The 25,159-nt window shown below is 36.3% G+C and overlaps 1 protein-coding gene across 4 annotated transcripts in view; it reads right to left on the bottom strand.

Moving 5' to 3' along the window:
- Nucleotides 1-332: 332 nt before the first annotated feature.
- Nucleotides 333-25,159, bottom strand: part of LOC129237376 (coronin-7) — a 36,045-nt gene continuing 11,218 nt past the window's right edge. The window contains exons 2-14 of one of the 4 annotated variants that reach the window (XM_054872074.1): nt 13,412-13,963; nt 12,785-13,341; nt 12,563-12,715; nt 11,728-12,348; nt 8,779-9,004; nt 8,640-8,707; nt 8,416-8,448; nt 8,160-8,335; nt 6,711-7,640; nt 6,289-6,634; nt 6,069-6,204; nt 5,890-5,996; nt 333-4,488 (exon numbers count right to left, since the gene is read on the bottom strand). In XM_054872074.1, the coding sequence (XP_054728049.1) occupies nt 4,393-4,488; nt 5,890-5,996; nt 6,069-6,204; nt 6,289-6,634; nt 6,711-7,640; nt 8,160-8,335; nt 8,416-8,448; nt 8,640-8,707; nt 8,779-9,004; nt 11,728-12,348; nt 12,563-12,715; nt 12,785-13,341; nt 13,412-13,907 (3,945 nt within the window). In that variant the 5' untranslated portion in view covers nt 13,908-13,963 and the 3' untranslated portion in view covers nt 333-4,392. The remainder of the gene's footprint in view (nt 4,489-5,889; nt 5,997-6,068; nt 6,205-6,288; nt 6,635-6,710; nt 7,641-8,159; nt 8,336-8,415; nt 8,449-8,639; nt 8,708-8,778; nt 9,005-11,727; nt 12,349-12,562; nt 12,716-12,784; nt 13,342-13,411; nt 13,964-25,159) is intronic. The other 3 variants (XM_054872075.1, XM_054872076.1, XM_054872077.1) reach the window with 3 other exon arrangements.

Raw genomic sequence — 25,159 nt, 5'->3', positions numbered from 1 at the left:
ATGTTTTATTGTTTCTTCTTTTGAAATAAATATGAAAACCGTGATTTTTTGGATATATAAATATATGTATTTATTTTATTATTACTCCAATACTCAAATATTAATATCGTATTATAAAATATTGTTATTAATTGTTAAGCTTAATCGATATCGTATTTTTAATTTTTAATTTTTATATTTTATGTGATGAATGCGTTCGCGAATTTGTCGAAATTTAATTTATCGAGTGGAAAAGTGCAATATTCAAAGGCATGACGTATATTAAGGAAAAAAACGTTTTTTTTAAGTTACAGAAAAAAATTTAAGGTTATTAAAAAAAATATACAACAAACTTTTTTTTTAAATTATCAAAATAAGTAAATAACAAAAACAATGGTATTTAGAACTGATTGTAGTAGTTTTTAATTTTCAGAAATACCAATTATTTCAATAAATTTTTCGAGTCTGTGTCCACCTCTACGACACTTCAGTCAAATTGTGTTATTTATGATTACGAGACTTTGAGTTATGGGGGGCGCTTCTTATGAGGATTGTTTTTTGTTTTTTGTTTTTTCTTTGCACTAAAACTACTGGTGTTATATTAATTTAGATTATCTTTGCATACATATGTATGTATGTACATATGTACGTTGCCTTACAAGTGTTATTGATATCATGCGTTGCATGTTGGTGTAATATTGTTGTTGTTGTTGTGATTTATTATTTAGTGATGTATTATTCATACTTATTTTTAAGATATTGTGTACGAGCAGCACCAAATTGTGGGCCTGAGTTGTAGCTATAATGTGTGTAAGTATGTATTTATGTGTCGTTTTGCATGCTACAATGCATCCTAATTGCGTTTTATTTATTTCATATTTTTCATGCAACCTTTTTTCGAGTTTTCTGAGTTTTCAATTAGTGTAAATATTTTTGTTAGATTTTTTCAAAATACTATTTTAAATCATTTTTTTCTTTTCTGGTATAAAATTTTGTGTAAACATTATGGCAATATTTTATTGAAGTCTTTTCGTTATTGCAGCGATTTGTATTATCATACAATATAAATATTTTCATAATTTTTTTTCTTCAACAGCAACATTAAATTGAAAAACAATGGCGTCTAACGAATTCCGCTATATATTAAAGGAAAGGTTTTGGAAAATGTTTTTGCGGAAGCAGAGTAAATAATGCAATACCGCTTTTTTTTAGTTATGGTTTGTTGTTTAATTACTGCATTGTATAAAATAAGTTAAGGTTGGTGAAGTGGTTCGGGCTTAAAACATATTTATGCACATACCAAAGGCAAATGGTTTTTATGACGAGCTTTTGCGTGGCAGAATACAATCGGAGGCTTGCCATTGCCTGCCGTGGGGCGACCGCTATTAGAAAAAACTGTTTCTATTATTTTCCTGTGTCATGCACGGAAATGCGGCGGTCGCTGTATATCTTCTACCAAACTTTTTAATGAAAATTCTGTGATATAACCGCCAATGCGTGTAGGATAATATTGGGTTGGGCAATAAGTTCATAGCGCTTTTATATTTTCTTTTATTTTACAAGGATTTGTTTTCTGTTTGGCAAAGGGTAAGTATTTATTCAAAGAACTCTTTCTGCGCTACAAAACTTTGTTAATTGTATTTTTGAGTTATTTATTTAATTTTTTTTATTAGATTTGAGACTTAGAAATGGAATACCCAGGCAGCAAAAATCAACATTTTCGACACCTGCTCTTCTTTGCTTTTCATCGATATCGTCATAGGCGAGTCTACACCACTAAAATGGTTTGCAAAGTTCAAAAATGGCGACTTTGACGTCGAGAACACGTCCCGCAGTGGAAGGCCTTTTGAATTCGATGAAGAACGTCTCAAATCACTTTTGAAGGAAAACGGTTGCCAAGCTAGTCGTGAATTGGCGGAAAAAAATAGCTGCGATAATAAAATGATTCTCAATCACCTTCATTCAATGGGATTTACCAAAAAATTGAGAGCCTGGGTGCCTAACGAGCTCAACGAAAAAAAAAACGCAGAAAGTCACCTTCAAATTGCTTCTCAGCATCTCGACCGCCGTCATAAACAGCGCTTTTTGTACCGAATCATCACGGGAGATGAGAAATGGTGTCTGGTCATCAATATGAAGCAAAGAAAGGAGTGGGTAGCTCCCGGAAGATACGCCAAATCTGAAAGTCAAGCCGGATATTCATCCAAAGAAAATCATGAAATGTGTTTGGTGGGACTGGGCGTGCATGGTGCACCCTGGAAATGCTCGAAAACAATGTCACGGTCAACAAGGAGCTCTACATTACCCAGCTACACCGCGTGAATGAGGCTATACGACTGAAAACCCCTAATCGACATGGTCAAACCATACTCCTTCACGACAACGCTAGGCCCCCTATTGCACAAGTCGTCAATACCGCACTGCAAGAGCTCGAATGGAAGGTCCTTCAGCCGTATTCTCTGAACCTTGCACGAACCGATTGCCGTCTTTGCCGCTCCCTGCCAAACCAAACGATTACAAAGAGGTCCTTAAAAACTTGCTCAACAACTTCTTTGACCCGAGATCAGGCGATTTTTGGCGGAACGGCATCAACAAATTGGTCGAGATCAGGTGGGAAGAGATTGTAAACAGCAACGGCGAATATACATATAATTGATTAACTTATTGTTTATTAATATATACATATATATATATATAATTACTGTTTTTAATGTAAATAAAAGTCTTCGGTAAAAACGCTACGAACTTATTCCCCAATGTAATAGATAATAATAGGGGATTTGTAGAAAAATATCAAATTAAAAGTTTCCTTTGTAAAAGTCAAATATGCAAGATACCAAATAAGAATAACAAAAAACCAGAAAGAAACGAACAAAAAACCACACTAACAATTGTTGTTCGAAAACAGCAAATAGCTGCCACAATTTCTTTATCCATACCGTAAATCGTAATTTAATTTTCATATACCCTCTCATCTATGGCGAAATACGCATAGCTTATTGCAAACAATTAATGTTGCTGCTGAAAACATTGTTGTCCTGATTTATCGCTTGATTGCTTGAAGGTAGTGTGTGTGAGTAGTGCCGGAGAATGTTTTTAAATTTCAAAAAATTCTTCATACGAAGACTAGAGAGCATAAGTTTCCATTGTTCTATATAAACTGTTTTCTGTTTTTTTTTTTTTTTTGTAAGTTTATCTCATTATAAGGTTAAAATATACAGATAATCATAAATATGTTAAAGAGAAAAAGTTGTCACATCAGCTTTGTCATTATCGTAATAATCATCATTTCATTAGTGTATCAGTTATCAGTTATAATAAAATACATTACATAAATTTGTATGTCTTAATTAAATGTATTGTGTATGTATGCATATATATAATATATATATATATATGTATATATTGCAAAATACATGCGCGCTTTATAAACTACTACACATACACATATATACTTGTATATAAATATAAATTTAAATATAATGCAGTTAAATATTTGTAAATAACCAAGAGGAATTTGCATTTCATATGGCAACAGTGTAACTAACGCGTTTCCTTTGTTTACATGTCAAAATATCATTTTCAACGTTACGTCAAATCGTATAAACCAATTATTATAATTATAACCATATTCTTTCGTAAACAGCCCGAATACAAATCATTTCGAAATAAATATACATTTTCGTGTATAATTTTTCTTTTTTGCTTCATATGTGGAATGCGAAAATGTACACATGCACGGTTGGTTTCTTTTATTTCTTTTTGGCAAATCTTGAGTATTGATTAAAAATAATGAAGTTACATTAGGTATAAATGTAGGTAAAAAAGAAAAGTTCTTGGGTCACATAAATATTTTCAAACTAACTAAAATACATTTATATGCAGTCTTCATGTTACATACCTTTATATAAATATTTCTAAAGAATTTTGTCCCTGGAAATGTTACTTATTTTTTAATTTAACTCAATATTTGCTATTGCTGTCCTAGTTGTCATTTCGTGCATTGTTTTTGGGTACCCTTTTGAGGTTTATCATCAAACTTAAAATTTATGAATGTTAAACTGTTGTTGTTATTGGTAAATATTATATATCTTTACGCTTTGAGAATGTTTCATGAGAATTGAGAATGTCTGCAAACGTGAAAATGCATGTAACTTCTAATTGTAGCAAAAATATTCTTGTATGCATGTATGTATGTATATGCATGCATGTAAAACTTATCAAATGTCTGTCTGTTCTTATACACACGCACGCCCATATTAACTTAACGTAACATACTGCTAAACGCCAGGGCTAAACTGCTGACTGCATCCTCCTCTTCCATACAAACCCTTTAGCCATGAACGTACTTAGCGTTCAGCACCGTGGCCTTTTCTTATTACTACCTGGTATGATTTTTGTTGAAAAAGATGTTTAATCTTCTTGCCACTCATTTTCATCCACGCCTTCCATGTCGTCTTGCTCTAGTTTGGTATTGTATTCCAGGCGGGCACTCACTGACTTCTGAATCTGAAAAGCAGAAAAGTAGATGTCAGATATAAAAATCTATCGATTACTGCTTGAATAAAAATTAATATGAAAATAAAAAATAATAACGATCGTAAAGTGTAGACGAAGTTAATTTGGTATTTTAAAATCCCCATGAGCTCATCATTGACCCTAAGAGGGCATTCTGATCAGGTGATCAAAGACTCGGCTTTCAATTTGAATTTCTGTAAGATGATAACTTCTTTCAGGGCTGGGTTACACTCCCAGATTGCTATGAAGTTCTATAACAGGTTTGTAAGATCAAAAATTGAGTATTTTAGGACCCCTAATAAGACTGTTGTTGTTGTTGCAGTAACTTTTCCCTGTCAATGTAGTGTAATCACCGGTCGTCTTCGTCTAGCTCATTTAACGGTAAGCCCAGGAAACTTGCTGTTTCGACAGGTTGGGTCCAGAGGGAGAGGTGTGTTCGATGAGCGGGTTTGATGGGGCATGTAAAAAGGTGTTAGTGTCGTACGGTTGCTACTCACAGCACAAATGGGATAAATAAGACGGGGAGTTCGGCCAAACACCTCTCTTAAGCGGACCCCGTTTTAGTTTATGTCACAAATCCTTAAGAATTTTTTTTAAATTGTTATCTCTTGAGCGGATAACCCTCCCATAACACGTTAACCCTTTATTATTGTTGCTGTAGCAGTTTACCCTCTCCCAATGTCCACATAAGAGAGAGTGCACTGTATATATGTATATATTCGGGTACCGGGCACGAAACACCAAATTATAGAAAAGAACTTTTTTCTAATAGCGGTCGCCCCTCGGCTAGCAATCGTAAACCTCCGAGTATATTTCTGCCATGAAAAAGCTCCTTATAAAAAACCATCTACCGTTCGGGGGTGGCATTAAACTGCGTACACCACAAATGGGAGGAAGACCTCGGCCAATCGCCCAAAAATTGCAATAAATACTACATAAATCAAAGTTTCAAATTTTGTGGAGGATTTATAAATGCTCGTCAAATTTCATAAACATTTCAGAATTAAAAAAAAATGTTTGGGTACGCCCTTATATAGCCCATTACATTTTAGATTAATAAAGTGAGAGTTTGAAAAGGCTTAAAACTGATTTTTGATAACTTTTTCCTGACGTTGTTGATTTTTTCCTCATTACAAAAAAATATCGCCGATTCCATATTTTACATCTTATCTTTACTGTCACATCAAATGCTACCGATCAAGAATAAGTAGTTACAAGGCCTCTTTTTTTTTGCCAAGCGTTAGCAAGTGGCTAGATAACTTGTTGTTGCTTTCACATGCAAATTTTTCGTCATCGAGTGGAGAGATAGCGAGCAGAGTCGTTTCCACGACAGTCGGTTCCCTTCCTTAATTCGGAATTATCAAGATGAAATGAGATATTACTCCTATTTACCTCTTGTTGCTTGTTTTTCTCAAATTCTGCTCTTGTCATCGCAGTACTGTTGCCATTTCCCGCATGCTCAATCTTCTTGGCGGTTGCCACTTGTTGAATGGAGGATACTTTAAAGAAGAAAAAAAATGTTCATAATGCATAGTGAAAATTATAAATTTTTAACTTCAAATAACACTTACAAGCTTCCATGCCGTTAGGTTGCAAACTCAACTTTGTCGGTTTCCTATCATTGCATGCAAACCATTCATCCGCCGACATTGTGGGCTTCCAGGTGACTCGAGTTGGTGGAAAGAGATCATCTTGGAATAATTCATTCTAAAGTCATATATATTTATTTGGTTAACATCCATGGAAAATCATTAAAATAAACTGTTTTGCAATATGTCAACACTCTTTCACCTTAATACGTGGCACAGTGAAGCTCAACGGCTCGATAGTTGTATTTGTCAATCGGTACGCTTTCGAGAACTCAACACTCGCTACGTCGCAGTAATTTTTGGTGAGAAAACTCAATCCTTGGTGTAATGATGTGCAGCGATGATGCGATAAAGGACAAACGTATGGCTCCTCATCCGTTATCTCATAGCAGTAAATGGTGGAGTCACCCTTGCCCGTCACAAACAAAGTCGAACTGTCCTCATCATAATAGGGTATCAGTATAGATGGCGAGACGTCGAGACTAGCTGTATTCAATGGCGCATTCAGTTTTTGTGCATTGTATACGCTTATTTGACGCTCAGACACTCTGAAAAAAATAAATGAAAAAAGCATTAAATATGTGAAAAATATCGCGCCATGCACCAAAATCATCTATTACTCACTTATCAAATCCAGTGCAAACGATGTACTGACCGTCCAGCGCCCAGGTGATACGCGCACCGCGCGTACCTACCGGCCCATTACCTTCGCGAATTGGAGTCTCCGACTTGCGTGGATTATAGACACGCAACTTACCATCTTTACACACGGTTGCTGCCAACTTGCCACAAGGGCTCCAAGCTAAATCGAATATCTGATCTGTATGGCCCGTTAGTAAAATTTTCTCCTCCAAAGTACGCAAATCCCACAATTTTACAGTCATATCATAGCTAGCCGTCAACAAAACGTCTTCAGCCAATGGATGAAACCGTATAAAGTAGATTTTGTCCAAATGTGCAATTAGCTCACGCTCCGGTGTATTTGTTGGTTCATTGAGACCACCTTCCGGAATGCGCCACAACTTAACGATGCCATCATCACAAGCAACAGCCAAGCGTGACGAATCAAAAGGATCCCACTGAAAGTCCATAATGTTGCTGCCATTCACCAAAGATGGTATTACACCGTCAGGCAAACGACCTGGACGACTTAGCTCGAATATGGCAATTTTACCACCAGGACCCGATAACGGTACAGCAACTCGTTCGTGATTGGCATGGAAACCGTTGCATTCACCCGGAATCTGGCGGCTGAGATTGCGCAAATTTTCAATGTGTGTAGATTTGTGGCCAGGTGTGCCTTTTAGATGGCGGAATTTCGAGACTTTACCGAAAACGGTCGACGTGCGCTTGTGTGTGGTAGTAATGGCTGCTTCAGTTGACGACTTCTTTATTGCAGCGCCACCATCAACAACGGATGTGACATTGCGACGACGTTCCTCTAAAAGTTTGCCTTCAGGCGCAGAAATACGTTTAATTTCGGTGACAGGAGCAGTTAAAGAGGGTTGCTGTTGTTGGGGTTTAAAGGGTTCTCCCTTAGAAAGCTCACGTCGCCTGAAATTGAATTTTTTATGATTATGAAACTTCTAACTTGGGTATTTAAAAAATTTTATTTAAATATTAGTTTGGGAAAAAAGAAATCCATTATTTTCTTGGTAGATGGGTGTGGTGATCGATATTTCGTAAAATACTGATCAAACAATTTAAAGTTTATGACCGTTGTCAAGGTAAAAAACTAGTTTGCTGTTTTTTTTTGTTCCATTCAATTGTGAGTTACAGGGTGTTAACAATGGCAGTCAACAAAGAGAGAATTGGTACATTTTACAGTTTTTCTTTGACAAAGACAAGAATGCAAAACCAGGTCGCTGCAATTGTGAATGGTGTTTATGGGGCCGATACGTGCAATTTTGGTTTCGTCCATTCCGTTCAGGTATTTTTGATGTTAAAGGAAATAAAATCACAGAAAAAATTACAGTTTTAAACCATTTGTGCAAAAATTTTACGCAAAAATAATGTATTTCTTTTCCCTCAAACTAATATTACTTTCTTAAATGGACATAATTGAGTACTTACAAAGGCACTGGCGATTGCGATTTCTCCTCCACTGTGCTCTTTGATCGATTCTCATATAAACGCCTTCTTTCGGCAATGCTGCTCCTGGCAGCCGAGAAACGACGCAATTCCGTATCAGGTTTATCATCACCTTCAGTAGAATTCTCCGAGGATTCTGAATGAGTTTGCTCGAAAATCTAAACAAATACAAGCAAGCAAATTACCATCGATTCAAAATAGAACTTGCGATTCTGCAAATATGTATAAAGAAAGTAACCTTATCGGGCGATTCATCAGCATCAGCCGAGGACTGTTGTAGAGTGTATGTGTGTTGCCAAAATACGGTTAGCAATTGGAGGGAAGCATTAATTAGGTGAGAGCGAAATGTGTTAGTTAAGTGTTAGTTGAAATATTTATTTGGATATTAGAAATTCATAAAGTATTTGTTTAGTTCTTTATTGCATGTGCCTGATTATTATTTCTTTTTTTATTTGTGCTTACCTTCCGACGTTCGGAGGTCGATAGAGTTTTTTGTATATTGCTCTCGTTGGCATTATCAGCATTGGGTTCTATGACATGAAATTAATTGGTAATTATTGGCTTAATAAAAGATAATTGCAGATAGATTTCAATCACTTACTTTTAATTTCAATTTCCACAATCAAATCTGGTTTGTTTTGTGTTGGAGTAGCCGCTGGCGCAACTGGTGCTGGCGCCACGAAAGTGTCTCCTCCATTATCAGCTGCACCTGCGGTTGAAATGTGATGTATATTTTCTTGTGATCCTGGCGCTACTGGCACAGCGAAGACTTTGTCGAACGAAACATCGCCCGAATTGCTTGAGAATGGTTTTGGTCCAAGGCGTGGCTGGATTAAGCAAAAGTGTAAAGCATTATTAATAAAATAAACTTATGCTTTGTACCACATTAATGTGATTTAGCTGGGAAATGTGTGATGTTTAGATGAAAGATGAAAATATAAACAAAAATATATTTAAAGGGAAAATTAGTGGAAATTATGGAACTGACAAATATAAAACAAAAAGTGGAGGAAATAAGACAACGTGACGACCATAAATTTTAAAACCAAACAGCAAAAAAATAAACAATAATAACAACGCTGGTGCAATTACATGAACAACAACAACAAAGGGTGTGCAACAAAGACACGAACCATAATTGCACAACTGAAAAATCAAAAAGAAAAAGGAAGAGGATATACCGGGTTCAAAAGTACAAATTTCTTCCAGTTGAAGTGCAGATCAGCTTCAGTTAAATATGCAGATTTCAAATTTTACTCTTACAATTCACTAAGCAGCTAATCATTTTACTGGCTTCTTCAGAGGTGATGGTTTGGTGGAAAAAAATGCATACTTGTATATACCAGAGCTCTCGATTTAGTTCGCACATTTTCGAATAGCCCGGGCGTATGAGCAACGAGTACTCGCACACCTGTTTCATGCCCATTACTCGAAAGTTTTCAATCGAGTGAACTCGAGTATATCAAACTTTTCCGAACGTGAGTTCGGGTGTGTACAGTGAACGATACGAGTTTTGATTATTTAGATCACTTTTTTTAAGTTTTACAAATTATTCAAACACAGTGCTAAAATCATTGGAAATCTAAAGAAATGCTGATAAAAATAAATAAATAAATTGTTCAAAAGCTCGATATTTTCGAACACAAATTTGAGTTGTTATGGAATGAACGAGTTTCGAGCGAGTATAGAGCTACTCGCACTGCTCTATACGCGGGTATCTAGAGCTCTAGTATATATAGTAAATACCTACTATGTATTCCTATGAACGTAATGCGTGCATTAGGATGGCCCAAAAATATGGAGTTTTCTTAATGCCACCTCCTAAATTTGTATATGTATATTGCCATTAAGGCACCTATTTTAAAATTTGTTCTTCTATTCAACAATTACCCGTGCCGCTAACGCTTTGAAAATTACCATTTTATTCCCATGGGGAAAATGCCATTTTTCGTAATTTTAGTGTAAAATGTTTATAGATTGATGTTATTTAATCTCATCTTTTAATTTCCCTTCACAAATGCCTAAAAAATTATACCTTTGGGTTTTTGGCGTCCCTAAAATTTAAAAATTCCTAAAAATTAAAGAAAAATTTTATTTTTTATAGCAAAAATTATTTGGAAAAGTACACCTTTCTAACCCACTTTATTTTATTTTCTTGTTTTTTGGCAGCAAAATTAATTAATTTTAACCTACTTTACTCCTTTTTTTTTTGGTAGCAAAATTTATTTAGAAAAGCACCTTTTTTAACCCACTTTTACTAAAATCATATAAAGATTACTTTTCTGTTCATAAATGCCATTAAAATCGGAATAAAATTTTTTTAAATTTTGGAGACTGTAAATCATCAATAATCAACCAATAACTGGGCTCTACGAGTACAAATGAGTGTTCCGACGACAGTTGGTTGTACGTAATCGGCACGACCCAGATTTATACCCGGCCAAGGACTGTCACTTCAGCAGCACTATGTTACTACAGCAACAAAAACAACAACAGTACTAACCGAGCAAAAGACTATTACTTTCTTTAAAAAACCCTTGCCAGTATTTTGTTCAACTATTAAGGTTGTGTTAAGTTGCAGCAAGTTCTGTTTTTGTTTATCATTAACCGCGAATCTAACTCGTGATGAAAATTTTGGCCTAAACATGAATATGACAAGTCGGGCCAAACCTAAATATGACGAGTCGAGTTCGTATACAGATAGTCGGATCAAACATAAACATCACGAGCCTGTGTCAAGATTGAAAGTTAGTTTCTATCTGTACACGATCAGAGTTAGTCACGAGTCTCATAATTGCTGTTACATCATCTCGCGCATCAGTCTGATGAGTTTACCACGCGTTGCTGCGTAACACTTGGGCCTGAGTCTCGTCGAGCTAAATGGCTCGCAAGGGGTTAATTTGCCCAGCAAATCGCTGTACCGTCAATCTTTTCTTATGTAAAGCAATAAATTAATGAACGGTAGTTACCTGCACTAAATCGATGTCCGCCAACAGGCCTTACGAGTTATCGAGGTCAAATAAATTCACCCACAAACGAGCTCACACCGAAGTTCAGGTATCACTGCCGCTATATTATTTTCCCCACGAATTAAAATTTTTTTATCGCCATGATAAAGAGGGTAGTTGAGAAAAGTTGCCTAAAACTCCCCCATATACGCTTTTTAATAAAATTATGAATTTCCTTGTTTTAGATTTAGTATGGCATTTGTCTTAGCTTGAAGGCCAAGAGGCGAATTACATAAAAACACAACAAAAAAAAACTGTTACCTACTCAAAATGTTTCTAGCCTTTCACCTTTTGTTTTGAACTCCTTACATTTTTTTTTTTTTTCAAAATATCTTCGAAACGTTTTAAAACACTACTTGGGTCAATTAAACATTAACGAACCCATTACTTCTACAACAACCCTTTTCGCATTAAAATTTACTAGTATGCTAATTCGACCTACAAATCTGCGTTAGTCGCCTACTTTTTTCTGCACTTCAATCTGGCCTAGCTAGTGACGCATCATTATCATATTTCTTTTATACAAGCAAACCCCTGCACACCTTGTAAGCGGACGCCGCGGTAGTGCGCGGGCGTGGACGTGGCATGACCTCATCGCCACCAGCACCACTTGCAAACGCACCTGTGGTAGCCGCATCCCCCAATGAATTATTTCGGGATGTGCGAGGCATTGGTCTGGGCGGTGAGGTCACACCGCTGCCAACGCTACCGCTGCTGCCTTCACGCTCACGCTGTTGTTGTTGCGGTGGCGATGACAAATCGGTTGTAGCGTCTTCGCTGCTGCCTGTCGACTCATCCGCCGGCGATTCACGGCTAAAGCGTCGTGTCAATTCCAACTCTTTAAAATCCTTCTCTGAATCAGTTTTATATTTGTTGTCAAATTTGCGTATGAGTTCAGATTTAGTAAATCCGGCACCACCAACCTCTTCGACTTTCTCCGATTCGCTAATGCTGTGATCGTGCAAAAGCGCCTTGACGCTGCCATCTTTTTCATTTCCTATGCTTGTTTTCATTTGAAAGTGGTTTTTGCCATTGCCGTTGCGTTGTTGCAACAAATTACCAGATTCCATTGCATTACTTGGCGATTTTAGGGGTGGTGTTTTGTTGGACACTTTTTTATTTTCAATATTTTTAATTAAATCATTTAAATTACCACGATGTACCTAATGGTGTCCGCGGTGGTGGTTCAATGTATCAGTTAAGGTTAATATTTGTAGAAAGAAATAGAGATTGGAAACAAGACAAAAAATGAGTACGAATAGTGGATACAAAAACAGTTGAATGCATAGTGGAAAATTGAATTTGTGTATATTTGCAAACGAATTATGACCAATGACGTCGATGGAGTACGCATTTTCACAGGCCCTATTTACTTACAATTATTGGTGTGTCGCCTAACTCACGCTTCGCCGGATCCAAGCTCATTTTTGGTACCGGCAAGTTGGTACCATGCAGCCATTCGCTAGCAGTTAATTCGGTCTTATAGCCTGTTGTTTCGGGATACAGATCGCTATGGAAGTCACGATAAGTCTGGAAGTACAGAGGGTAAGAGGAATTTAGAAATATTTTAGAGGATACTTCCTCGCACGCATTACATACCTTACGTGGCACCTGATACATAATGGGTATGACCATGTTGGAAGTTAGTTGCAGCACTCGATTCACCTCGCCTTCCATTACTTTGAGCGCGCGTTTTGGCACCAAGCAAGCACCTTTTGTTTGTTCGCCTGTGTGACGCAAACCTTCCGTCAGATAGGGATCCTTGTCGCTCACTTCCAAGTAATTGATGGTTGTGTCTCCTTTTCCTGCAAGGAATAACATATTTGTGTCTGGATCGAAGAGCGGCATTAGGATGCCCGTCGAGCAGTCAAGCTCCAAAGTCTTTTCCGGCACCGCGAAATTACGCAAATCACGAATGATCACTTGACGTAAACGGGCCGCATCAAACCCAGTCGTTAGAATTCGCGTTTGGTTGCCCAACCACACGACACGCGAGTCTTTTATGCTTTGATGTGATTCAGCAATCATTTGAATTGGCGCATCACCAGCGCGGGGATCCAATATGCGCACATTTTTATCTTTACAACTTGTAGCCAAAGTTGTGCCATCCTGTTTCCAGCTAACTGACTGTATGACCTCGGGATGCTCGTTGTTAGCTGCAAATCAAATGCCCATTAGTAACTAAAAACACACACAAAACTCGTGCATTTCACTTTTCGCACTCACAGAAAATTTCCTTTTGTGTTGTTATATCGAAGAGCGTCACACAACCTACAGCGGTGGAGTGCAGCAGGCCATCGGCAGTGGGATGAAAACCAACTGTCTCTACACGGCGCTGTTTATGTGAAAAAACACATTCAGGATCTGAAAGCGATGCCTCAAGGCCTTTTTCGGGTATGTGCCAAATCTTGACGAGACAATCTTGTGACGCTGTTGCCAAGAGACCATCATGAAATGGTGAAAACTCCAAATCAGTTACCGTATCTGTGTGGCCATGCAACAACGGCATTGTTTTACTCTTGCGCCCACAATCGTCTAGTGGTAAAACTGCAACACTCGAACCCGTATGCTCCCAATTAAATGCCATAAAAGCGGCAGATGCGACAATATTATTGCCGAAAGTCTGGTAGGAGCCGACACAAATGTCGCGAATGCATGCCTCCGGCTTTGGGACGATTGGTGCGGCATTCTTGTATTTCGATGCTTTGAAGCGCCACGCCATAATGATGAAATCTTATGCAGTCAATGGATGGCCTTGACTCTTTTTATATATTACAGCTGTAAGATTAAGGTGAAATTCGTTATGAAAAGTTTATATTGATAATGCTTCCAGTGTATTTGTTTCTCATGGACCTTAAGAACAATCGAATCTCTGTAATGTAATTTTTGGTGTCAGGCTAGGTTTTTTTTTTATAAATATTTTCTTAATTTTCCCTATTTTGACGAACTGAAGCATCTAATATCGGCAAATGGAAACCATGCGGATGGACTAATTATTTCAAAACGCAAAACTAATGCACTCCTTCTGGTATCGCTATGGACCGAATCGGGCTAAGCGTGACTGCAAGTCAACCAGTTTAACCTAACCTCACCTAGCCTAACTAACTAAGGGGATACCTATTTTAAGTCACGGATATCCCAGAAATTCTGAAATAAGCAAAGAATGAATAAAAATTATATAATAAAACTACCAACAAAAGTCGATGGTGCGGCTTTTTAATAACAAAATATGTAATATCTAATAGCGGTCGCCCCTCGGCAGGCAATTACAAGTGTATTTTTGCCATGAAAAATCTCCTCATAAAAATTATCTGCTGTTCGGAGTCGGCTTGAAACTGTAGGTCTCTCCATTTGTGGGAGACCAAGACGCACGCCACAAATAGGAGGAGAAGATCGGCCAAACACCCAGAAAGGGTGTAAGCGCCAATTATATGTATATATATATAGGTCAGCTGCTTAGCACGAAGCCTTCTTTTTCTCATCTCTCGTTTCTGCAAACAGATCATCACAGCCATGCGTACCTTCACATTAGGTTTTTCTTTTTTGTATTGCCGAAAAATATTAAACATCGAATAACTTTCTAAACTGGTTCACCGGTTAAGTGTGCATGCCATTACTAAGTCAGTGAGAAGATAAAGGATGTTCTCACCGAACTCCGTGGAAAAATAATGAAAAATTACCACAATTGTTTTCGCCTCTTCACCAAGGCCAAATAAATCATCCAAGTGTTAGATCCAACAACGAATCCAAATAGGCTCTTACAAATATGCAAAAAAGAATACAGACAATTTTTCAAATTGGAACCAAATTGAAATTGAAATTCATTATTTTTTGTTCTAAATTCATTGCTGTTGTTGCAACAGCATAAACGGCAAAAGTGACAGTCCTTGGACGGATATAAATCCGGGTCGTTCCGGTAACGTAAAACCGACTGCTCTTCATGGAGAGGCGGGCTTATAAAAGTAAATATGGGTAGAAGTGGGAAGAAGTAAAGTGTGTTTTTTAAGATGAACACGCACGATAGGCAATGGAAAATTTTTGAGTGCATTTCTGCCGTAAAACAGGTTGACATAAAATCCGTTTAGGGTGAAATGCGTTACAATATTGTCAACTCCTTTAAAAACATCAACTTTCTCTCTTTTCTTTTTCTTTAGTGGGAAAAAGCGGGGTTCCACAGTTAAGGTTGAGAGAATACAGAAGGCTGCGAATTCCGCCAACCTCTACTTGCCTGTCAAGCTGACGTTAATGTAAAGATTTGTTTAAGTTTTTCGAAGAAAAAATAGTAGGAAAATTCGCCCCAAAATTCATTTTTTTAAAGCATTTCATTCCGCGATTTTTTTTTCATTTTTTTCCATTAATTCATATAGAAAATATGACATTAATAAACAAAATAATTTTTGGTTTTTTGTATTCAGGTCACTTTCTATGCTACATGTCCGCCGATTGAGAAGCCCCGCTGCGATCTTCCTGGATTAAAACGTTTAGGCAAATTTTTAATTCCCTGCTCAAAAAATTGTTTATCCTTGGAACCAAAATACCCGATATCCCTTTTTATAGCTTCTTTTGAGGAGTAGTTCTTGTTACTCATATGGGATTGACGTCCACGGAAAAGGTGATAATCACAAGGTGCAATATCTCATCCGAGCTCGTTCAGGTTGCCTAATGTTTGCCTTGCGGTATGAGGTCTTGCGTTGTTGTGGTGAAACAAAACTTTGCGTCCATTCACTAAAGACGGTCGATTTTTTTTAAGTGCCTCATTCAGGTTTGATGGCTGATGGGAATAATAATAAGCAGTTATCGTCTGGTTTGGTTCCAGGAGTTCATAATAAACAATACCGGCCATATCCCACCAAATATACAGGAGAATCTTCTTGGGGTGAAGGTCATCTCTAGAGGTCGGTTCTGGTGTTTCATCTTTATCTAACCATGGGCGTTTGCGAACAGGATTATTGTAAAGGACTAATTTTTCATCACCAGTAACGATACGGTTCAAAAACTTTCATTTTCAAGCCTTTGCAACAGCTGAGAACACACATTCACTCTCTGCTGAAGGTTGGCGACGGAAAGTCTACGCGGAACCCGTTTTCCCAGCTTTTAAACCTTTCCCAACTGAACCAGGTGCCTGTGAACTGTTCCATACGATGAATTTAACCTCTGAGCTATCATATCGACTGTCAAATTTGGCTCAGCTTTTACGAGTTGGAGCAAGGCGTCGGAGTTAAAGACGTCGGAGTTAAAGACTTCAGGACGACCAGCCCGCGGGGCATCCTCCACGTCGCAGTTACCACTTCGGAATTTTGAAAACCACTTTTGCGCAGTCCTTACACTCACGGTATCCTCTCCGTGAACGGTGTTTATTTCTGCAGCAGCAGTTGTTGCATTTTTACCACTTTTATAAAAAAAAATACAAAATATGCCTCTTATACGCGTTCGAAGATTCAATTTTATTTTTTAACAACACTTGCTTCTATCCGCGATTAAAATCACTTGTTGAATGCACAATATATCAAAGAAAATATAAATAGTTCCGTTATATACCGCGAATAATTTGTTGTATGCAAAAATCTTACAAAAGTGAAATTATGGGTAAATTACGCACGAACTTATGGACTGACCAATATTTTAATGTATAAATAAATTGTATGCCAATTTTGAAAAAAATATATTGACTTCTTCATTTTAAATAATTTTAAGAAAAATCAGGGAAAATATGGCCGTTTACAGATATCGGTCCTCTTAAAGTTTTTTTCTTGTTATAAACAACTTGATTATATAATACATTGCAGGTTGCCTGGCAAGAGACGCATACAGATGGCGGTTTACAGATTTAAAAAAGTAAGGAAGTGCTAAATTCCATCCGAACCGAACTTTTATAACCACGCAAATTGAAATAAAATTTAATTTGGACTGGCTGTTGATTTTTATAATCAGACAAACTCACGGACGGAGCGTGGTTTTATAGGATCTTAAAAATATTTATGTCGGAGCAATACGTACTCTAAATTTGAGCGAATTTTATTAAGTAGTAATCGGTATACACACATATTTACCCAAAAGTGGGCGTGGTACGGTGGTGCATGCAACGAATTTATTGTTTTCGGTCCATCATTTGTAGAAAATATGGGTAACTTTGCTTTATTTATAGCAGATATCACATTTTTGTTTCTCTTTTAAAAATTACCGTTATATGGGAAATGGGCATGGTTATTGAAAGATTTGGCTCATTTTCAATTCCAACCTATCTTTGACATCGAATAATGTGTACCAAGTTTCATTGGAATATACTAATTTTTGCTTGCTTTATGATGGATGGGCGGAGGGACATACCTTCTGCTCAAATATGAACGAGACGTTATCAATAAAACGGTCCGCGGACGACATATGGCAAAAATACATTTTTTGTTTTTTGGTAGCACTGTTATAAGCTTACATGGCAAATTTCAGCGTGATATGTCACATAGTTTGTTTTCTGTGCTACTGTAAACAAGTCATGCTCGAGTGTGTTCTTCGAATTCTCTTTTATGACTTCAATTGTCTCAAAATGTTTTCCACGGAGCGGCAACTTGAGCTTGGGAAACAGGAAAAAGTCACATGGAGCCATATCAGGCGAATACGTTGCTTGCGGAACGATATTAACATTATTTTTGTTCAAATAATCGCGAACAAGACGTGATGTGTGAGCTGGTGCATTATCGTGATGCAAGAACCATGACTTGTTGTCCAATTCCTTCCTTTTAAGACGAATGTTCTCGCGCAAACGCTTTAAAACGTCTAAATAATATTCAGCGTTAACCGATTTTGCGATTTGTGCGATTTTCAAGCACAATTTCCTTTACTTTTCCGATGTTTTCGTCGTTTACTGATGTTGCTGGACGACGTTCATGAGGCAAGTTTTCAACCGATGTACGGCCCTCTTTGAACGATTTGTACCACTGGAAAACGCGTGCACGCGATAGAGCAGAGTCCCCATAGGTTGTCTGAAACATTTTTAAGGCGTCTGAAGCCAAAATTTTGTTGGAATAACAAAATCTCAAACAAATTCTTTGTTCAACTTGAATTTCCATCGTTAAATTCGAAGAACACACTCGAGCTTGACTTGTTTACAGTAGCACAGAAAACAAACTATGTGACATATCACGCTGAAATTTGCCATGTAGGCTTATAACAGTCCTACCAAAAAACAAAAAATTTATTTTTGCCATATGTCATCCGCGGACCGTTTTATTGATAACTTCTCGTTCATATTCGAGCAGAAGCTACATACATACATGGCTAAATCGACGCCTCTCATCATTCTGAGCAGTTGGTTTAGTTGGTTATTATTTGCAGTTTCAATGAAAAGTTTTTTTCTTTATTTAATTTTTTTTGACAGTACACAAATTATTAAAATTTATAAACCACCACCTTTATATTATTTTGCTTATATATTATTTTGAGAGCACCTTTGACAGGGATTTTATTAGAAAATAATGGCAATTCAATAATCCACCAGAAGTTTCGGCCATTTTCGCTTAAGGGGGGCAGATCCCAGCACCTCCAAATTTTCCTTTTTTTTGTTTTTTTGCTTTAAAAATTCATTTACAGTCTAAATAATATCTTTTCAATGTTTTAAGCTTAATAGTTGTTTTCCGCGCTGTCGAATATAACTCAAAAAGTAATCAATATATCAACTCAAAATTTTACAGGGACATTCTTTCACACATTGGCCTTTGCATGTACTTCAAATTTTATATTAATTATCACTAAAAATATTGTTTTCATCAATTTGTTTATAAAAAGAAGTGTAATTTTTTTTCTTTTTCACTTCAAATTTTCATTTTTCTTTTTTTTCGTTAAAAATAGGTAAGGGCAAAGCGGAACAGCTTATTTTCATGAAAATTTTGTGTCTGTTTGATTTCAGTTGATTACAAGAGGCTCTATATTCCACGGCGCAAATTAAAGGAGCCACGTTTGAGCAGACATTTTTTTGTAATTTAAAAAAAAATGCTGTATATTCATGTAAGCATGAGTATTAATATGTAATTTATTTTAAGATAATAAATACTCTGAGTTTTTTGCAAAAAATGATTGAAAAAGTCGTTGTCGGAAGGAGTTGCTCCTCTGTGACGACACTGACTCCCCTTTAACAGCCAGTAATGAAACCAAGCTTACGAATTAACGTAAAATATAATGCTGTGCGGATTAGCTATAAAAGAATAGGTTCTAATATTTACTTTTTATTTTTTTTTATTACCTTTTTATTACTTATTCTTTTATTAGTATTGTTTTATTTTTTTTTATATATTATTATTTTTTTTATATTATTTTTTTATTATAATTTATTTGTTATTATTTACTTTTTTTATTATTTATGGTTATTTTTTTTTTTATTATTTATTTTTTTTTACCATTTATTTATGTTTTTTTATTATTTATTCATACACAGAGGCGTATTGGGATGTACCGCTTTTATTGACAAAGCGAATCGCTGTAACATATAATATCATTAGCCAAAAAGTGTGGATGATATTTTCCCTTAAAGTTTTAGGTGAACAACCTTTTAAATAGTTGTTATTAATCTTTTCGAACCATTTTCATTAACCTCGCTCAGGGAGCTTCACTTCAATAATTCATAAATCTATCACGAATTGCAGACGTGTGCAGGACAAATGAAATATTTTTGCATTCCGCTACATGCATATTGGAAAAAACAAGTTAAGAGGAAATAGATTTTTTAATACATTTTTATCTTCATAAAAAGCATTACAAGTTTTTGTGCTGAACCAATCAGCTGGAGTTTTCAACTCATTCATTTTATGTCAACTTAGCTCTTCCATCTGCTCAGCTTTACACTTAAATTTTATAGGTGAGTTTAGTTACTCATACAATTTCTGAAATAATTACCAATTAAAATAATTTCGCTATTCACTCATTCAACTCAGGGCAATTACCGATCGTCACTAAACCCAAAGCGCATTGCACACGCAGCCTAACAACCAACGTACGCTAAACACCATGTAGATAAAAAAATATAATTGCTGCAACCAGCAAGTGAAATAAAATGTCAATTAAAATAAGCAACTGAATTTTAAATAAAAATTCCGCTTAGTGTGTAGGTGGATGCAGGGCGCCACACGCAACATATGCGTACGCGTCAGACGCCTTACAACAAATGTTGGGTATTTTGTTGTTGTTGTTTTTTTAGTTTCAGAAACTCTCTCACAATAGCAGTCTGAGCAAGCAGCCTAGTCGCCGGTGCAAAGAAAAGGAGAAAGCAACAACGAAAAACAAACAACAAACAACACACGGCCAACAAGCAATATAGGATAACCTCCTCAGCAAATATGTACCTATGTACATATGTGGTATAGCTGTAATAACCAAATATGGATACAATCGCCGCATAAATAATGCCACCACTAGAGTTAGTTGTGGCGGGGGTTGGTTCCTCGCTGCTTGCAGTTACTCAATCTTCAGTGTTTATTTTGGTATATATTTAAGTGCTGCTGGACAAGTGTGAATTATGCCACCACTGCCATTGCTGAGCAGCAAGTAGAAAGAGAGGCAATGTGAACAACGAGTACCAACACCACACCACCACCACCATCCAAAATGCAACGGAAAACACCAAGTTTCCACCCAAGTGAGCCAAATAGTAGATGCCGAGCGGCGTAAAATTAGATACACAAAGTATTTACTGAGCTCTACTACATACATGCATATCCACATGCATGCAAGCGATTTTGCTGCCACCACCAACTAACCTAGCCGAATACCGAAGCGCCAGCAATAGCAAACAGCACACACTCTCAAGTCACCACCGCCACTACCAGATATTCATTTATTAAGTTTATTTGTTATTGTTATTCTGCTGTTCGCGACTTGCTAACCGACAATAAAAGGAGCGCGCGAATAAAAGCAAAAAAAGGACGCAGCTGTCTCATCGGCTGTAATGAAGACTGGATATGTTTAATAAAAAACAGATAACCAGGAAACATGAGGTTTCTAGCCTAAATATTAAAGACTATTACACTTCGTAACAAAATTATAAAAACACAATTTATTTATTTATTTTTTATTTATATTATAATTTTTTCAATTACTTATTTAATTTTTATTTATAAATTTTTTCAATTATTTATTTAATTTTTATTTATAGATTTTTTCAATTATTTATTTAATATTTATTTATAAATTTTTTCAATAATTTTTTTTATTTTTTATTTATAATTTTTTCAATTATTTATTTATTTTTATTTATAATTTTTTAAAATTATATTTTTATTTATTTATTTCATTCTATAAGATTTATTGTACCAGATTTATAAAAATTCGTCAAATTTTCGTCAAAATGTCAAGCTTTTCAATCAAAATTTGGGTACGCGATTTTATAGCCTATTCAATTTTAGTACAACAAAGTGCAGGTTTAAAGCCGCTCAAAATTTCCATTAATTTTTGATAATCTTACTCCTCGCCGATTCATGTTTTCTCGATTTACAAAAAAAAAAAAAATGTTGTGCATTCGTCATATGGAGAAAATGCGCCGTCAAGGGAAAAATTATCAAAAATTAAACAGATATTTTAGTTACACCAAACAATCATTTTATTATAAAGGATTTTCCAATAACAGGTGTTATTTTGAATGGATTGCGCTATCGAGAGATGATGAACGATTTGTTTTGGCCGGAATTGGATGGTATTGATCTGGACAACGTTTATTTTCAAAAAGACGGCGCTACCTGCCACACAAGCAACGAAATCATTGATATTTTACGGGAGAAGTTTCCGTACCATGTTAGCTCTCGAAGAGGTGATCACAATTGGTCACCGAGATCTTATGATTTAACACCTTGTGAATTTTTTCTTTGGGACCACGTGGAAGAGAAGGTCTACGCCAACAGCCCAGTGTCGATTCAAGACCTCAAATATGGAATTCGTGAGGCTATCGAGGACTTAGGGCAGCCACTTTGCAGTTCGGTTATGGAAAATTTCATGAAAAGGATATTGTCCAGCAAGCGTGGTCGTGATGGTCATTTGCATGCTGTTATTTTCCACTATTAACAGCATACCTTCCGCTATATAGTGAAATAAACATCCGATCATTTATATTAAAAAATAGCATTTTTCTTTGAATATCAAAATAACACCTCTTATTGGAAAACCCTTTAATAAAATTTAGTAAAAAATTTAAAAAATCCCAAAAAATATATAAAAAAGGGGGGAAAAAATTAAATTAAAGAAACGATAAATAAAAAAAGATAAATACAAAAAACGATAAATAAAAAAAGATAAATAAAATAAAGACAAAAATAAAAGATAATAAAAAATAAAATTAAAAAATAACAAAATTAATAAAATAAACTAAAAATTAATAAAATAAAAATGAATAAATAATATTCTCAATATATGGTGCTTTCATAATTACTTAACAATGTATAAGTAAGTATAAGAAGGCGCTTCATTTCAGTTAGCTATATAACACAAGGCCGGCCGTCGTAGCCGAATGGATGGATTGGTGCGAGCCTACCATTTGGGAGTACGTAGGTTCGAATCTTCGTTCATGAAATACCAAAATGATAGAAAGTTTTTTTCTAATAACGGTCGCCCCTCGGCAGGCAATGACATACCTCCAAGTGTATTTTTCCTCACAAACCATTTGCCTTTCGTATGTGGCTGGATGCAGCTTAAAACTGCAGGTCCCTCAATTTGTGGAACAACGCACACCACAAATAGAAGGAGGAGCTCTACCAAACACGGGTGTGTATTTCTGCCATGAAAAAGTTCATCATAAAAACCATTTGCCGTTCGTGGTCGGCTTAAAAATGTAGGTCTCTCCATTTGTGGAACCACATCCAAACGCACACCCCAAATAGGAGGAAAGGATCGGCCAAACACCTAACAGAAGTGTTATTTGTATGACATAAGTTGCATTCGTTTGCTTTTGCAGCGGCGAATTTCTGGCGAATTGGCAACTGATCTCCCCCAAAGAGAAAAATATTCAAAATAGAAATCGAACAGAAAACCAGTACAAACATGCATTTATATGGTCAGATGATATTAAATTAAAAGTGAAATAAGAAAAATGGAAAACTTAGAAAAGGTGAACATAGCGTGTTGTTCAGGCGCATTCTGCAGGGTCCAAAGGAAATTTACTTACTTTTATATCTAAATTCTTTATACCTATTTACATTTTCCAAAGCTAAATCAAAAATTTCTGATTTGTATAAATTGCAGCCAGCTGCTTTTGATCAGCTATTTTTCTTGCTGAGAAAAAGCTGTAAACATTTTTGCAAGATACATTTTCAGCTCTCACATTTTTACGCTCTCGTTTGTTATATGTGTACGGGAACGCCAAAATTATCAAAAACTTAGGCACATGAATTGGCCTATAGTGAATTAAGCTTAACGATTTTCATACTATGTTTCGATGTAAACTAAAAAGCACCATGTAAATCTTTCCTAACCTTTAAGCAGAACAGCGAGTTTGATTACTAAATATTACTAATAAAGAAAAGTTTAGTTAGTAAAAATTACTGGGAGGATGAAATGAGATGGCTTGTATTGAACTAAGTGTCCGTTAAAGTGCAAAATGTTGAGTGTTCCATGTATCAATGAGAAGAACTTCACACATCATCCATTCCCATTTAAGCAGAGGGACGGAATACCTTCACCATCAACCAAATCGTATTATTAATCATTTCAGTACGGGAGTAGTTACAGATGCGTTTTCTCGTTCCCTTCTGGGTATTCGGAGCGTCGTGACAAAATGAATACACCAGTTCATTTTAATAAGAGGTCTAAAAAACAATAAAACAAACGCTGGTTGGCCATCAACTACATACAAAATGTCAAAATCCAGGGGGATTTGCATGCACGTTTATTGTTATTGCTGCTTCTGCTGCTGCTGTTGACTTGCAGGCAGGCTCGCAACAGCTCGGTGCAATATCGGTTACGCTTTGTTGCATACTACAACGGAAGCTCAAAAATGAAGAAAATACATAAAAGCACAATAAAAAAGCATAAAAAAATTTAACAGAAGAAAAAAAAACAACAACATATGCATAAAACCAACTGCCAAGGCAGCAGCAGCAGTAACAGCAACGGCCGCACTGCAACCAACAGGAAAGCAACAGCAAAACAAAAAATGTGGTGAAAAACATGTCAACTGTCTTCTGCTCCATTGATTGCATTTCTGCTGCTACTTTCGCAAGTAGGACTCTAGTTGCAAGTGCACTGCACAAGTATATGTTCGGTGTACAGTGAGATTTTGGAATACTTATATTGGGTGTCCAATTTGGATCGACTAGTTAAGTTTAGCGCCAATTTTGTTTATCGATCAATGAAGTATTTTAAATGCTAATTCAATGCAAGGAATGTTGGAAATATCGAAAAGTTGTGATAAGTCAGTGTGCCTAAAAATTGTTCAAACTCGAATCTGTAACTATCCATAGCAGGGGCACTGATAATCCTCACAATAATCATTCATAAAACAACTGCACGACCAGAAATTATTGTTTGCACAAAAAAATTGGCTCATTCTTACTTAGAGCTGGCAACAGTCAATGGAGAACCGATATCTGTGTATGTTAATACTACTATGCTACTGTCCGGCTCTCTCGAAAACTAGTCCATGCTGCCTGGTTGCTCTCAGCCTTGAAAGGCTAGAACCTATCCCTGAACTGAAACTTGAACGACTCCCAAAATTCGCGAACAGCACGCGCATCTTGAGTGATGCATATTTTCGCTAAATAGGACTCTGATCTCGTGGCGCTTAGGACCAAAATGGTATCTGCGCGGCTTTGGCCAGCCAGTATAACCTAAGACTAATCCTACCCCCAAACGCATAAAAAAGCTATGGAAAACTTCTGGCCTCAACAACAACTCTTTTATAGGGATTTTTAAAGATCTCAAAGGCAAGATTCGAGACAAAATGGCAGTCGTTTCCACAACAGTCGGTTCTATGTTACCTGAACGACCCGGATTTATATCCGGCCA

Source organism: Anastrepha obliqua, chromosome 2, assembly GCF_027943255.1.
Source record: "Anastrepha obliqua isolate idAnaObli1 chromosome 2, idAnaObli1_1.0, whole genome shotgun sequence".
Taxonomy (NCBI): Eukaryota; Metazoa; Arthropoda; class Insecta; order Diptera; family Tephritidae; genus Anastrepha; species Anastrepha obliqua.
The sequence above is the reverse complement of the archived record's forward strand: the minus strand, read 5'-3'. Positions and strand labels throughout refer to the sequence as shown.